This window comes from Perca fluviatilis, chromosome 11 (assembly GCF_010015445.1).
Source record: "Perca fluviatilis chromosome 11, GENO_Pfluv_1.0, whole genome shotgun sequence".
NCBI lineage: Eukaryota > Metazoa > Chordata > Actinopteri > Perciformes > Percidae > Perca > Perca fluviatilis.
Window position 1 is genome coordinate 16,921,579 of NC_053122.1, and position 18,186 is coordinate 16,939,764.

The 18,186-nt window shown below is 40.6% G+C and overlaps 1 protein-coding gene across 9 annotated transcripts in view; it reads right to left on the minus strand.

Moving 5' to 3' along the window:
* The window catches only part of LOC120568369 (receptor-type tyrosine-protein phosphatase mu-like), a 167,817-nt gene that overhangs the window by 73,769 nt on the left and 75,862 nt on the right, over positions 1 to 18,186 (minus strand). For all 9 annotated transcript variants that reach the window (XM_039815850.1, XM_039815847.1, XM_039815846.1 and 6 more), the window contains exons 8-9: positions 8,081 to 8,389; positions 6,890 to 6,999 (exon numbers count right to left, since the gene is read on the minus strand). In XM_039815850.1, coding sequence (XP_039671784.1) covers positions 6,890 to 6,999; positions 8,081 to 8,389 — 419 coding nt within the window. The remainder of the gene's footprint in view (positions 1 to 6,889; positions 7,000 to 8,080; positions 8,390 to 18,186) is intronic.

Genomic DNA, 18,186 nt, shown 5'->3' on the forward strand with positions numbered 1-18,186 from the left:
GCATGTTAACATTGGGATTGTGAGCATGTTAGCATGCTGACATTAGCATTAAAAGCACCACAATGCTAAGTAGGCTACAATCTCACGAAGCTACTAGCATGGCAGTAGAGACTCACTTCTCAGTAAAGCCAAATGCCACAGAGCAAAGTCTTAAGTTGAGAAAAGAAGCTCTTTCTTTGTGTCTGAGCTTCTGATGTTATGTCAACAAGGCATTAAGCTGGCATTTCCAATATTAGCGAGGTACAAAAGGTCTATGGAGAGGAGGTGTTAGATGTACTGTAAAAGCAGAGCTACGTATTTTTCAACCAAAGCTGATGTAAGTTTGTGATTTCAAGGAGAGAGGAAATGCACTTAATGTATTCTTTTTCCATTAATAAACACAGAGAGCTCTGGAGGGAAGCATTAAGGTGAGTGTTTTTGCTAATATCCATTTTGAATAACTGTAAAGTCCCACTTTAAGAAAGGCCTGTGCTCGTAAAGGAAAACCTCCATTATAATTCCAATTAAGGAACACAAAGGGAGTTAGGAGTGCTGCATAATTTGTGTCCATCAAGTTTTGAAATGCTTCAAAGCCTTCTCATTTAGTCTTTGTCTGTGGAATGAGTCTGTGATGCCAAATCCTATATCATAACATTTCAGGGAGAGGAATTTGAAATGACTTGTCAACACTGGGCACATGGACAGGTTTTTACAATTATAATGGAACTGACGGGAAAATAATGAATACTATTTGAGCAAACTAATTTGGACTTGCTTGTAACTATTACTCAATCTGATATATTAGGCTTTTCAAATCACATTGGTTCACATGTTTCTATCTGAGGGAGGAAAATGTTGAATTTATCAAGCATTCATAAAATATAAATGCCTGAATAATCTCCAGCACCTTTGCTCACACAAGAATGAAGAAAGCTGAATAACTGTTCATGAAAGATGCTGTGTACTCTTTCTTGTTACCCAAACTCTAATTAACATTTTATTTGCAGAAGAGTTTTAACCTTTTAGACAGGCCTACAGTAAATATTAACAATCTAAATGTAAGGGATTTGAAAAGGCTGCATGTTTTATAAGTATAGTGGCTTTTAAGGGAAAAAGCATGACTTAACAGTACTTTTGGTTTTCTGAAAATACAATTATCTTTTCATAATAGTTGCCATTTCCCTAAAAAGGTAATGTGATGCACAGCTTTCACTTATCACAATATAAATGATAAACAAAATGCTACTTCACATTTAATTCGTATTGCTAAATATGGCTGACAAACAAGGAATAATTGAAAAATCTGCTGTATACCTCTTAAAGAGAAGCTGGCTCATGTCGGTCTGAAAGGCTGCCAATAAAATGGCATTCGCAGAGCTTGGTCAAAAAGGAATGGAGCTGAAATCTCTTTGATATCAGGCCTTGCCAGACGTACATATTTCACTTTCAGTCCTTTGATAATGTCAAATCAAAGCAAGGTCTTGCCTTATAAGAAACAACTTCTGGGGAATACCGGCAGAATTCATTGTGGTTTACTTTCTTAGAGACAAACCGAGAGAGTCAGACTGTAGTGGTGTGAGGGACACACACCTGGAGCAAGCTTCTGGGTTGCTAGATTTTCCTCATCTGTCACCCTGTTTAAGACGGGGTGAAATGAATATTAATACTCTGTCTTACTCTTAAATTAAATCCTGTAATTCCAGGTTATGGTGGGAAATCTATAATGACACTTTACTGTATATTAATAGCAGGAAATACCAGGATTGTCAGTGACTTATTGTTTCCTTAACTAGACACATTACTATACGGTTGAGGCCTAGAGAGAAGTAGTTGCTGCAGCATATGAACGTAAATATGAGTGAACCTGACAAAGCGGCAATGCAAAACACGCCATTTGCTCTGAATGCTTTTTCTTGTACCATGAAATTTTAAAAAGATAAACAACTGAAACATGTTGCTCTAAAAGTGATTAGGTGTGCGGTAAACCTACCATTTGTATAGACATTGATTCCCTGCTGTCTGCCAGCACCTCTAAGTGCCATACAGCTGTGCACAAAACACAACGCTGCACTACACACACACACAAAATTCTGAGGACTTTAGGACTTTGCTGCTTGGATTAAAATGTCTCTGTGGCATATTTGTCATATTTCATTCACCTGATAGCATGGCAGTGGATAGAGACCTATACAACGACCCGATTGCATTGCTTTCACTATTCAATCTGCGCTCCTCGTATGAGAAACAGCCCTTTCAATGATTGCTAACCTAGTCAAAATATCAAGTGTGAACAAACGGCGACAAGAGGGAGTATCAACAGAGGAGAATCAATCTGTGGGAAAAGCTGGAGGATTACTTCCCCCTTAAGCTGGTTAAGATCAATGTGTACATATATTGTCTGTGTGTGTTTGTGTGGGGAGACGGTTTCTATTATTCAAGACTCAATGCAGCTCCTGGACAAGCCTGACAGGGGCTGTGGACCCTTATGTCAACATTTACTTTGTGCTGAATCGTAATATGTGTTCGAGGTGTGTTTCAGGGAGTGTATTTTCTTTAGAGGTCGCTCAGGTGTTGAGGCACAGAAGATGACGGAAGATTGCAGTTGATTCTCTATACGAAAATTATGAACAACGGTGAAACACACTTGGGCGGTGCTTCATAAAAGGAGGCATGACATTTTTTTGAGAAAACCCTGACTTGAGAGAGCCGAACAAACTGATTCAGGTTTAAGCCATTCAACATACATAACTTAAATCTAATCAGTCAAATTAAACCCTGGTTTAAATAGTTAAGACGACTGCACTTTAATGACTTTAAAATGTAGGCCTATGACTTCATGTACAGAATACAGAGACGGTAATGGTAATGAAAGAGCCAATTGTGATAATTAAGACTACAGAGCTGCAAATGTTCAGCATTCATTAATATACAGTAACAAGGCTGAGAGCCTACAGCCATGCTAGCGACTCTGTAAAGCTGTACAAAGAGCTAATTGCTAACGTCAGCATACTAACATGCTCACAATGACAATGCTAATATGTTGATTAGGGATGGGCATTCGATTCAATTTTCTTAGTTGATCGTCAGGAGAATTAACAATCGAATATCAATTAATCATTAATATTTTTATATTAAAATTCATTATTTATTTAACTTTTTAGAAATTAAAAATGCAATGAAAATACAAAAATACAGCGTGTTTTTCCTTGATGAGATCTTAATTACAAGAAGAACAACTTGTGGCAGTTAAACTGGAGGTTATAGATATAGATTATAGATATAGGCGCTGCGGTGCTCTGATGCAGCAGAACCTGCAGCTGCGAGCTGGCGTTCTTAAACAGAGACCCTTGTTTGTTCCAAAATAATAAATAAAAAGAATCATGTTAAATAATAACTTAACCAAAAACATAATAATACTTAGATCTGACAGGTTTTGTCAAAATGTAAGTCAAAACTACCCAAGGCACGGACAAAGCCTAATAAAAAATAACCAGTAGGCTAACTCACATACAACATACTGGGTTAATCTCCAGGGGCATTGTGATTCACATCCTGCAAAGGGAATTTTAATGGATTGCTGGGAGCACAACGAGTCAGATTTCTTTAGCTTTGGATGGATTGGTGATGCTAAGGCAACAAGCATTGGATTAGGTCAATTACAATATAGTCCTACTGTTTCACTCTCCTCCATTCCGCCATGGTTATTCCCCTTGACAAGTGTAGATCTTAGCATACATCAGGAACTGAAGAATAAGTCAGTACTTCTTCCAGTATGGCGCATAGTCAAGAATTATGTTAAAAAGAATTTAGCAGACTCGGTTTTCATTTTCACAGATGGTTCTAAAGATTCAGAATAAGGGTGTGTAGGTGCAGCAGTGTATATCCCAGTGAGTGATACATCAATAAAGAAAAGGTTATCTGATCATTTATCAGTATACACTACAGAGTTGATGGCAGTGTTATTGGCATTACGGTGGATAGAGGAGAAGGGTTTACCCAAAACAGTTATTGCATCCGACAGTTTTTCTGCACTGTCTAGCATTAGAACAGGCAGATCTTCATCTAGACCAGATATCATCAATGACATATTTATTGTATTATACAGAATGCAAGTTAAGGGTTTATTTACAACTTTCATTTGGGTTCCTGCCCATGCTGGTGTGGAGGGAAATGAGAAGGTGGATATTCTGGCCAAACAAGCACTTAAGATTACAGATGTAGACCTACAGGTCCCAATGAGCAAAGCGGAAGTCAAATCATTCATCAGGACATATGCACAAACAACATGGCAGGGGTGTTGGGACATTAGTGAAACAGGAAGACATCTTTACGGTATACAAAGTGGTGTTGGTGATGGGAGGAAGGTGGGATTTAAACGTAGGGAAGAAAGTATCATTACTCGTCTCAGAATCGGACATACAGGTCTTAACTATTCATTACATAAGATAGGCAAACATTCTAATGGAAACTGTGTATACTGTCATCACCCAGAAACTGTTGAGCATGTTCTAATTCATTGCAAGGAATACGACACCCAGAGAGAGCACCTTTTCCAGACACTTAGTAAGGCAGATCACCACGCATTTTCATTGGCAGGGCTTTTGGGGTCACCAGCGGGCAAGGTATATCACTGTATTATAAAGTTTTTAAGGGAAATTGATTTAGTAAAGAGGATTTAGGTTTTTTTTTTTGGTTTATTTATTTTCTGCATTTATCTCTCGTTCACACTCCAGTCCAGTTGGTGGTGGTAATGCACCTTTAAGTTGGTTTGCCAACCGTCAATAAACGATAAAGAAGAAGAAGAACTCACATACAACTTCTGCACCAGTCTACTGATGTGTGTTGAGAAAGATAAGCATGTTGACATGATCTGGGGTCAGACGCGACCGCTACCTGGTGACCGTCAGTACAGCTGCCGAAAACAGTTGCGTTGCCGGTGTTATAGCCCTCATTGTTATAGCCCTACTGGTTTCTACACTAACTGGTTTCCGTATGTTGTGTTTACCTAACAGCTGCCGATGTGGACCGCCTGTGTCACCAGATTCGTCACATAATCACAAACATATTACTGGTGATTTTCAAATCGTTTCCCAGATCTACTGTCGCAAAAATGTTTGTCTAAGTAATCACCACATCACAGCCACCTACAACAAAAAAAAAAAGATCTAAAAACAATATAATCATTTAAGTTCGGGTCGAGCTGGTTTCGATCTTGTGGCATAAATATAATAGTTAACACCTAAATTCGGCAGCTCTACACAGTGAGCTATCAAAGCTCTGAATGAAGCTGCTTCCAGTCACCTATCTATTAGCTACGTCATCACCCAGGTAACAATTTGATTTGAGCTGATCTAAAACAATTCATTCAGAGCTTTGATAGCTCACTGTGTAGAGCTGCCGACTTAGGTGTTAACTATTATATTTATGCCACAAGATCGAAACCAGCTCGACCCGAACTTAAATGATTATATTGTTTTTAGATCTTTTTTTTTTGTTGTAGGTGGCTGTGATGTGGTGATTACTTAGACAAACATTTTTGCGACAGTAGATCTGGGAAACGATTTGAAAATCACCAGTAATATGTTTGTGATTATGTGACGAATCTGGTGACACAGGCGGTCCACATCGGCAGCTGTTAGGTAAACACAACATACGGAAACCAGTTAGTGTAGAAACCAGTAGGGCTATAACACCGGGATGCACAGGTCGCCTACCTCCGCGCTAACTTGGCCAGCCCGGGGAACCTTATTCCGTTCTTCGTAGTGAGTTTCTACCAGTCTGGTGATGGTACGTCGTGACGAAATGTGATATGCTGGTTCCAATATCCATCTCAGTGAACTTGCAGGTCCCTTGGGTAATTTTCTCTGCTCGTTGTGCATTGCAGCTCCTCCGTGCTAACGCCGAGTTTATGCTAGGTTGAGACAGAGCAGGGTGCAGTGCGGCCGCCAACGACATTAACCAGGGTCGGGTGCACTTTGTTTAGTGGTAGGCTAGCTACATCATTTGAGTCGTGGCCGTGATGTACTTATACACGGCATCTCAGTGTTTTTTTTTTTTTTTTTTATCAAAATGGTCCCACGCCACACTTCGCCGTGTTCTCTTCATGATTACTTTTGAAATCTAAACGGAAACTCGCAGCCAGGTAACTAAGTATGGAGTCAAATATTGCCCCCAGGTGGTAAAGTGTTTAATTGCTGCCACACTGTGAAATTAATTTCATTGCTTCAAGACTCACACTACGCAACGCAACCAGCATTAGTTTAATCAATAACAAATTAACGTGATCGACGAAATTCTTAATAACCAATTATCGATCGTCGAGTAATCATGCCCATCCCTAATGTTGATGTTTGGCAGGTATTTTGTTTATCACGTTCACCATCTTAGTTTAGCATGTTAGCATGGTAGCATTTGTACAGCTTAGTCTAATGGGAATGACATTAGTATTTGGTAAAATACCAAAGTACTGGACAGTTACTGGACCTGATGATGGTGATGAAGGAAAAGCAACAGGATCAACAAACCTTTTTTGTTTTTTTTTAAACATTCTGAGGTGATCATGAATGTTTGTACCAAATTTCATTGCCATCCATTCAATCTCATTACATGAAATACTGTAACCCTTTGTTGTGTGGACTGTCAAGAAAATAGCAGATGCACCTAGTTCCCAGGTCCTAGCTCAAGAAAACAAAGTGGTTCATAAAATAAAAATCAAATTTGAACATTTCTCTGGCAGCTCTGTACACTACTGCACATCACGGTTGTGGAAAAATGCAGCCTCAGAAACTCAAAGATATGCACACCATCCACAGAGAGGTGGGGGAGAAAAAAAAAGCTTAATATTGGAAGTCGGTTTTCTACTCTAGGGTGTTCAATACCGCTAACATTTTGCTAACCCTGGTGTGTGTACCTCGAACTGAGTGATGATCCCATAGGTATGTGCTGGTTCTCTCCACTTCAGGATGATCTTCTCCTCATAGGCACTGCCCAGAATGGACTCCAGAGGAACAGCTCCTGGCACTGTGGGGAATTATCACAGACACATTTTTCAAAACAGGTGGCAGAGTGGGATTTTTCAAGGTAGAAATAAGTGTACAAAAAGCATACCCAGTTCCATGGATACGTATTTATGGATCCCCCACCCCTATTTTCTGTGCATTTTTGTCAAGTTAAAATGATATCTATAAAAGTTGGATGAAAGCATTTTCTAGTTTGTAGCTTTCATCTTTTCTGTTACGTTTTACCGAGCCCAGCACCTTGTGCATATACAATCAAAAAAGCTCTTCAAGGACCTACAGTTCACAAATGGCCATGAGCCAAAGTCAAACACATCTTAATAGAAATTCGTGAGATTATTTGAAGTCATTGTCACTCAAAACACACTCCCTGACTAGTTTTACAGCAAAACTAAACACGTTTCCAACAGATGAAAATGTGTTGCAAACAAAGATGAACTAGTAACCCCATGGGACCCTAAACACACAGATCCACAGACACACAGAAGTCAGATAGTGAGAAACAGTTGCCACTTTCAAGTTTCCAACCACAGATATCTGAGCCAGACATGACAAGACTCTCTTTTCGTCAGCTGAGCCTGTTTGTTATCTGGCGGCCGGGTTTCCTTGAGACTTCTATAGAGTTCATTTCCTGTGTCTGCTGAGGCAATACAGAAGAGCTTTCATCTTTGAAGGAGGTGAAACAACCATACGACACAGAAGCTTGCTGTTTGACTCGTGCTCTGCTTAAAAATATTTGGAGAAGCCTAAACTTGTTCTTGGTGCAAGCTGTTTATGATCAGGTGAGAATTATCCACCCATTCTAAAGATCAAAATGTCACTTTTATAATAAAGATGATTTTTTTTCTGCTATTGGAGAGCAGACATGCAGGCAGGTAAAAATAAATATATTATTTATTATGTATAAATAAAATATTAAATATTCAGTTAATAGTTAAATATTGCAATTTAGTGTTTGAATGTTGGGTTGGATGGTTGCATTTCACTTTTTTACTTACTGGCTCTCCATAATTTAAAAAGGTATCTAATCTAGGATCAGTTTAGCAAAATCTTGTGTCATTCTTCTCAGACCTGATCACACTCACCATCCTCATCAGTCTGAACCTCCAGCTCTGTGCTCTCCTTGACCCCCTCTGGATTGCGTAGGACCAGCTTGACGCTGAGGTTGGTGAAGGGTGTCAAGTTGTGGATGGTGTGCTGAGGATCGCGGCTCTGGGTGTCATAACACACCTCCTCGCGGGTCTCCTCTTTGCCGGCCACCCTGGACCGGTATTGGACGGTCAGGTTGTAGCTGTAGCAGCGGGTCACATTGTAGCCCAGAGGCTCCCAGCGCACTGTCACCTGTTTGGATTGGATGTCCACCACTTCTAGCCTTTGTGGGCCGTGCATGGGCTCTGGCAGGGTGGACAGAAAGAGAGAGGAGTGTGAGCATACATCAAGATAATCAATTAGGCCATATGAAATGGCGGGTAGTGCAAGACAGTTTCAATAAAATCAAGGAAATTACTGAGGTCTATGCAAGGGCACAGAGAAGGCCCTGTTCCTTTATGTCGAAGAAAATCTACTACCAGATTTTTTATAACACTTGAGACCCGGTCAATACTTTTTTTTTCATATTGAAATACTATTTCCTCTGTTTGGAATTCATATTCCCAGAAAATATTTTTTCATTTATTTTTTTTAAAGCCTATCTGCCTGAGCCACTGAGCATTGCCACACCGTTGCTAACTCGGTCTCACAGCAGCTGAACACACCAAGACACTGCAGGTCTGTTGGTGGGAAACCCTCAGCAGGAGGTGTATCATCCCTTCAGAGCGTGCCGTTGCTCTGCTTCTTCTGCCTTTTCCTCACTCTTTTTCCGTCTCTCCCAGTGGCAGTCAGCTATTAGCACCAAACTGATACAGTCAGCCAGCCTGCCAATGCAGGCAGGACACAACCCCCACTGCCATCCTATCACCTTTAATCATATATACTCGGTGTCTCCTTGCCTTTTCTCTTCTACTTTCTCAATTTTCTCATCTCTCTTTCTGTCCTATCTCCTCTCCCTCCTTCTCTTTTCTCTCCATTCCCCTTCTCTATTTCCTCTCTTTTTTGGTGGCTCCCTCATTTCTATTTCCCGCTCTCCCTTTCTCCTCTCTCTCTCTCCCCCTTTCTCCTCTCCCTCTCCCTCTCTCTCTCCCCAGTTACCTACGGGAGGAAAGCAGCCCAAGCACAAGGTAATGGGATCAATTTCCATTCCAGGTTAAATTCGCAGTCCATTTCTCTGGAACTTAACACTTTACCACCTATTAGGAAGAGCCAGGGCTCAATTTCCCCGTTCCCCAGGAGACACAGTCAAGCAATTCAGAGGCAGCCACGGCAGCCATGTTTAACATTCTGGAGGTGCATGGGGGGAGACTGGACTACAGCTCCAGCATGCTGTTCATTTCTACAGGCTGAACAAAAGGACATGCCAAACAAGCAAGAACCTACGAACAACACAGTTGGTATCCTTTTAATGTTATTCCCACTTATTTTATTTTTACTCGTACGCCCAGTGAATACCTATAGAAAGATAATGTAGTCTGACCAACCAAGTTTAATGAAGAATCCTTTTAAAATCTATAATGAATGATTAACAATGACATTAAGTTTTGTGTGGCGCTACAGAAAAGCTACAAGACAAATGAATGCTTATCAGGAAATGAAGTCATGACATGTGACATGACAAAAGCTTGTACAAGTGAGAGGATATTCCAAGCACACAAAACAGTGAGTTAAAATAAAGGCGCCTGCTTGAAAGATGTAACCCTTTCAAAATTTCACAAGGAGAAACAAATGGATGTGAGCTCTCCTGCACTTTAATAGAGCAGATGAAATAGCATTAGAAGGGCCAGAAAGAAGGAGAGGTGTTGACAGATGGGGAAAGGGATATCAATGTGCAACATACAGTGGAAGAAGAATAGACAAAGGGCTACAAATGAAAAAGAAGTAAGTCAGGAAAATGGAAAAATGTCTTTCCAAAAGGAAAACAAAAGGCAATTAGCTTCTCTTTAAGAAGGATTTGTCATTATAGGGCTACACAAAGTGCAACAAACCACTACATTCTTTGACATAACGTGTATAGCTTTTATAACATTTTAAACGAGCTGAAGGCATATATTTTTACTGGCTGAGAGGTGTTGTGCATTCTACCTTAATTTTCTCTGAGAAACCTTACTGCAATGCTGTGGTGGACTTCTTTTAATGTGCATTATCTTTAATAAAGGGTCTCCTAGCAGTATAAAATCTGAAAGAGATGTTAATCTTTGGAGGAGACTGGTATGTAAGACATCTACCTTCAAAGGGATCAGTGGTAGAGTCAAATATTAAGTAGCAAACTACAGTAGAGGGATTAATGTAACAATTCACGATTGAAGTGAATCTGGCTCTTTAAACAAATGTAATCACACACACAAAAAAAGAGATTCTAACACAGAACTGGGAAGAATTGGCAAAGGAAAACAGGCCTGTTCAAATAGGTTGCCATGTTGGGAAAGCCATCCAGAAAATAGAAGTTTAAGCCCCTTTATTTGCGGAACTATCTTTTGGCCGCACTCCGTAGGCAACGGTTACACTAAAAGCACAGAGAATTGCAGGGTGGCCAGGCACAAAAAACAAATTAAACCAGATGCTCTCAAAGTGACAAATGCACAAAACTGTGAATCTCAAGCAGATGTGCACGAGCGGGTGGGAGGAAGTCTCATTTCTGAAGCGTTCAAGGAGAATGTCACACTTTCATCTTTGTGGAACATCATAATGTCCACTGCAGCCTAATTCTGGCCAATGGAGCAATACCAACAAGAATGGAAATCACATAAAATATAATTGTGGAGAGAAATAGCCCATGCCACAGAAGGGGAAAATAATGTTATTAATATATCCATTTAAATTTGGCTTTTTGACACATGGTGAGAACAATAGACGTATATTCTAGCATGTGCACCAACAGTAAGAGTGAAGATACATAAAGGAATATTGGCCATTTAGTAAACAGCTCTTATGACTATTCTATAGCCTCTCCCTGGAGTTTTGTTGAGAAAAGGCTAATTGTTTGTTACCCCATTGGCTCCCCGTAGTGCAAATGCCAGCTGTCTGACGGAGGCAGTAAAATGCGAGGATCTGTGGCAGACGCCCAATCACAACTTGTGCCCCATGACTCAGAATGACATCATCTGTTTTCATGAACAACAAGGTGACTTGTCCATTTCAGAGCCTGGTCATGGTTGACTTTGAAAAAAAGAGGGAAGAGAAAAAGAAATGAGCGGGTCGCACTGAATGGCTGATATCCTTTATAAATCCTTTCGTGCATAGATGGAGGCTAGGCAGCCATTTTCAATAGACCCATAAATGACAGCTGATGAGATGAGCCTATTACCCCAGTCTACTGTGACTGCTAGTTTAGTTTTGTTGACCGAGCAGTAAGAGGCTCAGTATCAAAACAAGCACAAATCACAACAAGGAATAACCGGCTATCTCTTGATATCCTTGCCATATTCTTTTTTTTTTTTTTACAATTCTCACAAGCTATCACACACAGAGGGGGTGAAAATACTGAAAATATGACTCTAATATCTCTCCAGTATGGCAGATATTTCTAGTGGAATAGAGTTATAATAATGGCTATAAAAGCATCCCTTGAAGCAGGAAATTACTGAGGTCTATCTTATGCCAGTGCACACAGAATGAGTTCCAGTGAGAGCCAGATTGGTATTCCAAGCGGTGGACAAATGATCACCTGCCCCACACTCGCGAATTAATTGAATAATTTGAATTTGACATTTACATAGAACTATTAGTGATTTTTTGTCATTACAGTGTGACATTTAAATAATGTTTTAGAAATTATCAGCACATTATTGCCTCTTGTTAATTTGAACGGGCCCTGCATACAAGCTACTGTAGCTGAAGTGATAACATGATTTCCCCAAACATGAAACAAAAACAACAACCGCATGTTGCAGCCGTCTGTCCTAGAGGGGGCTTCAAATGGTGCACTTAGCCCCAGGGTAGAGTGAGACATTAGTCCTGGATGAAAGAAAACAAATTGGGCATGTCCGGACCACAGCCACTTTACTGTAAGACAAGTGTGTGGTGTGTGTGCGTGCGTGCGTGCGTGCGTGCAAGCGTATGTACGTAGTGTGTGTTGTGTGTGTGTGTGTGTGTGTGTGTGTGTGTGTGTGTTTTCGAATGTGTGTTTTCTAGCATGTTCACGGTCTTATGTGAGTAATGTGAGTGTCCATACGCGTGCACAGCAGCGCAGATCCAGTTCCTTAGAATCTAACTGGCTATATGTACAAAAGAATGATTTACTTATCAGATCTCCCTCAGGCATCGCAGCGTACGAGTCATTCAGAAAGCCAGGATCTTTATCAGATCCACATTGATTAAGAGCAGAAAAGCCTGGTGCTGGCATACACTTCCATCTCCCTGCTCAGCAAACTGAACCGGGAGGGGGGAAGAAAAGACTACTTGGGCAATGATTAGAAACCACAGTCAAGTCAATGCGACTCCTGAGCCTGGGTGCTATTTTATCAGGATGAAACGGCGCTCCGGTTGAGGAGGAAGAGGAGGGAGCTTTGCTGTTGGGAGATAATAAAAAATAAAAAATAAAAAATGCCTTGACTTTCACAGGATGACATGTCGACTGTCGGATTCCTTGCTGGAGAATGGCAGCCGGGGCTCGTCACACGCAGGTGCCTTCGTTGTAGACAGTACCAAAACAACATGACAACTGAGAAGATTAAATTTTGGTCGGAGGGCTGTTTTCATGTAAACTGTTCCATTCTAGGCAATGAGGCCTGGTATTGCCGTCACTTATCTCTCCATTGCTGTGTTATTCACTCTGTTCTGTTGGAGCTGGGTGGGCTGGAAAGCAAGCACATTTGTTTGCCTCTTTCCATTACATCTCAGTGATAGCACTGAGGCCATTGAGGTAATGACATGGGTTTTACACTTAGGAAATCATTTTCATATCCTCGCAGAAGCGAGCCGTAATGATAGCTTTTGATAACCGACAATCAAAGCTCCATCACCCTCCTAGAGTGCTCCTCTATGCAATCCTCTGGAGGAAGAGGAAAAGAGGAGGGAGGGGGTTAAGAGGGAGAGATGGAAGGAGTCAATGTGTGGGTAGATGGGTGGGTGGGTGGATTAGAGAAAGAAAGCCAAGACAGAGGAGGGAGGGGGGGCAGAAGTGCCAAGGTTATTGTTCATCAAATGCAACAAAAGTCAAACCAGGCCTTGGGGTTGACGAGTATACACGTTATAATTGATAGCACTTTAAAAGGCACTGTACATGGACCTCTTGTGTTCCAACATCACCCTCTACACCCATTACAAAGTCAGAGACAAATGCTGATATGCTCAGGACACACACACACACAGACACTTTGCCCATACACCTTGGAGGCGTGGATAATCACAAGGATTTATTGAATGGTGGTGGTCGCTCCTCACTCTATCAAGTCCTTCTTTATAGGCTTCATGATGAATGAGACTGCCATGATGGGTGAGGATGCGGGGCGGAGGGGCCTACAACGTGCCATATCGAATTGAAACCACAGAATGAGCCCCAGCGCTGGGCCGGGCTGGGCTGCCACCTTGTCTGATGAACCCCCCGAAGCTGTAGGGGTAGAGATGAATGGGGGAACGCCTTCCTTCTCACAGCACTGACTAGAAAAGGGAGAGCAAAAGCAAGAGAGGGAAAGTAAAAAAGACCTTACCAGCACAGGAGGATGATGCATGACAAGATTCAAGACTGTCAAGTCAAACCAAGTCAGTGCTCATGTTCGTTCATGATCGACTATCCGACTGTATGCTGCCACAAAACAGCCAACAAGCTCAACTGTGTAATTACAGTAAATATGCTTCGATCCCAATGGTAATTATTGCTTCTTTTTTTTTTTTAATTGGATGATTGGGAGACAAGATATTAAGATAGGTGTGTGTGTGTGTGTGTGTGTGTGTGTGTGTGTGTGTGTGTGTGTGTGTGTGTGTGTGCACGGTGCATAAGTATATGGATTGGATCTTGTGTACGTATGTGCAGGTGTACGCCTGTATCTGCTTGTGCATACATGTCAATTCATGTTAAGGTATTTGTATATTATTTGCATGCTAGGCAATGTTATGTTCATGCACAATATACCATTAAATCATCTTAAGTTTAATTACTTTAAAACTACATCTGTATATGTATACGTTTTCTTCTGCCAACATAAAAAAAGTAATAAAAAAAAAAAAGGGTCTTAACGGGTTCCTGTATGTTTATACTCCATAGACGTTGAGAAGATTTGTTATTGGAGAGAGTAGGTACCGCAGATTGCAGCAGTATATGTACGTTGCAGTATATGTACGATGCCTGTGTGTTTCTGTTAGACTGATTTATGACACTAGGAAGAAGGTGCATTTTTTATGCAGAATGCACCAATCTGGTGCTAGGGGTTAAAACCCACAAAAAGTAGTAGATACTATGCCACCAACATCATGAGTCCATCCACTAGAGTGCCTGGTAATCTATATATGTATATATACACTGTATATTTGCATGGAATCAGTAATTTCATGAATTACTAATGGTTACTTACTCCCATCATGTTTTGCAACATACTGGGCAGCGCAGTAGTTTAAAGCCCACTAAAGCTAAAAGGGGTTCTACCGTTTATCCATAGTGACGGCAGCATTTAGTGGGATGGAGATGAAGTAAGTACTGTGCTGCAGAGCACAACAGTGAAGCACTTGAGGTGATAATACTATTGCTAAAGACTTTTCTACAAGAAACAAATAACCTCTTTTCGCTTTGCTTCAAATACCAAGTCATAAAAAGTTGCACTTGTTGATTGCAGTCTCGAGAAATTGGATTTAAAAAAACGGAAATGGAATAAATAACAGGGTATTAAATGTCAGTGGGTAGTCTTTTCGATCACTCATCATTTAGGAGGATTAAAAGAACAAACCTAGCAGGTCTGGCTCAGGGTCAAAAGGTGAGTCCACCAACCGGATGAAAACAAATGGACAGCCAGTTGATGGGAAGAGCAGAGGCAGCATAGGTGGAACTGGTTAAATCAATCTTTCATTTCCTTTCCACCAATATGCTGTGCGGTGATTGGGGTCAGAGTGACAGGCAGGAATGACCCCCTCCTCCCACATGCCCACACACCCATCTCTACTGTCAGACCAGGCATTGTCTTTTGTGTTCAGGTTCCTGGGGAAAATGCCTGTGGTTAAGGCTTACACACAGGAACAACACAAGCCCTCATTTACAGACAGGGACGCAATCTCTACAGGAGCAGTGGGAGGTTACCAAGGTGATTCTTCAACTTCAACACTCCCCAGATGGCCCATGTGGCATTGCCATTTGTTGCCAATAACCTGCATGTGTCGCACTCAACTCAGGGTGTTACCCACAGTGTAAATCAAAGTGAAGCGCTTGAGTTTGTGAAATGATTGCTGCATTTTCTCAGCCACCTACTTAGAAGATATATTGGATCTAAGATCTAGCTATCTAGGTGGGGGAATACAGGATATAAATCGCAGCCTTCCTGACATTCCTGTCCTTTAGTTGAGGAGGAGACGCACAAATGTTCTTGAGTTAGAGTTATACAACCAGACTGAATGAGTGCTTCCTAGATGCCTAGCAAGGGGAATGGGACATCTATAATTCAGCAAAAGGATGGAGAAAATCTGTGACAAAAATTACAGCAGATAGATCATGAATAATTAAACACCAGGAATAGAAACATTTAAAGACCTTGAGAAGCATTTCAGTTCAAATTTAAAAATGGCAGAAAAGAAGGATTTTGCCAAGCCTGACTAAACTACAGCTATTTATCATACCCTTGAGGCTTAAGAGTTGAGGATACAAACAACCTCGATGATAATTGTTTGCGAGAAGCTGAAGACACAGCTCTAGAGTAAGAAGAGAATAAGTTTACCTGGATGTCACCAGAGTATCGTTTGTGCACATCTGTTCTCAGAGTCTCAATTCATTCGTGTTTTGGGAATAGATCGAGTGATGGATATGAGGGAAATAATAATGAAACAACTATAAATGCAGCGTAGCCCTCACTCTTTGTCTCTCCTTTCCAACAGCAGTTGTTTGAAGCAGTGTCCTTGAGAAGAATGCAATTTGCCTTTTGCAGAGCCAATATCATAGAACACAATTCACCATTCTACTTCCAACTGTCTATAATAAAAATAATTTTATTGTGGTCCTCTTATAACCTTCCTGCACATCCCTACAAACTCAATCTACCCTGTTTTCTTTGACCGACAAAAGAACACAAATTCAATGGGCCTCAAACCAAGGCTTTTCATTCGCCTTGCAACAGACAATATATAAACCCTATAGGTCACATGACTGCCAGCTATTGTTGGTGACAAACCCCATCAATGTTATCTGAGATGGTGAGGTGAAGTGGCTTTCTATTCATGCCTTAAGGCAACAATAGCATTAATTAGACACATCAAACCTAGCAAACAATTTCCTTTAAAATTCACAAAGGGAAAGAAAGAAAGGAACCATCATAAAAGGATAGACCTTACTGAGGCAAGCTTGAATGAAGCTATAGAGGGTGGAAAAATAGCAGGTTATCTCTGTCCTTTAGACTTGTAGTGACATCTATGCACCATCCTTCATGCTCTTCTTTTATTCTTTAAAGGAGTCCTATAATGGTTTTCTGTATTTTCTGTCATATCTACTGTATATTGTTAAAATGTTCGATGTTCATATTAAACGTGGCCAAAGCTTCAAATAAGGAGGTAAATGTATATAAAAGAAATAAATATGAGCCAAAACCTCAAATTTCACACTGTTCTGAACACTCTGTTTTCAACATTCTTTTCTACTCTCTAGGCAAATCTTAATTTCTCCCCAATTTTGGATCACATTCCTGCTGGAACATGTCTGGCTGTGTAGTTTTCGGGTTTAGAAGACTTTATTTGTTATTTTTGTACAGTAGAAAGTGCTGCTATACTCCGTTACAGTCCACTGCTTACTCCATTTAGCTACATGCTATTGACTGAGAAAGCTGTAATCTTGGCTGCTGATGATAATTTCTCCCCAATTTTGAATCCTGTCGAACATTTCTGTTTTTGTAGTTTATGGTTTTGAAGTCTTTATTACCTATTATTGCTGTCAGTCTCTGGCTGCAACGGACTGTAACGTTAGAGAGATAGTGATAGCCAGCATGGCCAACTGTTCCAATAAAAGTAGCTAGCAAACGGCGCCTGATGACATCATATAGTAATTTAAATATTGGTGACGTCAACGTGAAAACAGTATATAATAGGTCTCCTTTAATGTCATGGTTTCAGTACACACGTACACACACACGTACACACACACACACACACACACACACACACACACACACACACACACACACACACACACACACACACACACACACACACACACACACACACACACACACACACACACACACACACACACACACACACACACACACACTTTCCTGAAGGAAAGGTCTGTCAAACCCTTGCTTTCACAATGTCTGGACATTGGGGAGCTCCATGTGAACACTGAATTTGCCAGAGCTTACACCAAAACTGGCCCTAACTGTCCTTACAGTACGTGAGGTCATTAAACCTTCTTGTCTATTAAAGTTAATGGTTTCCTGACAAATTAAGAATACGTTGGGAAAAAATACCTTTTAAAGGCCTACTGTAGATTGCACTTTACAAAGCCCTTTTTGTGACAGCTGAACAATGGCTGAAAAAATAAAGAACATTAACTTAACATTATTCATTACTTTGTAAGGTTTAAAAGGAGAAGATGGTTAGGAAAAGGCCTTACCATTCCAACCATGCTTATATAACCGGATAAGATTCTTTCCAGAGTTTGTGTGTGCTTCACAAACTTTTCAAGTGATGGTTTTCTTCAGACAGGATTTCTATGGATAAAAGATAAGTTCGGCACAGGACTGCTTTCATAATTTAGTTACTGTTGAATAACTTCCTCGTGGTACACTGCACCAAGACTGTACTGCTCATACAGTTGAATCCATACAGGTATGCATTATACTAAGTGACACAATGTACATGGGAATGGTTAAAAGGGGCAATGTGTAGCTATCTTTTTCTAAAGCTACCCGCTCTCTAACCTTTGTCTACATAATAAAACTAGCTTTTTGCTGACAATTGATGCATCTGATTT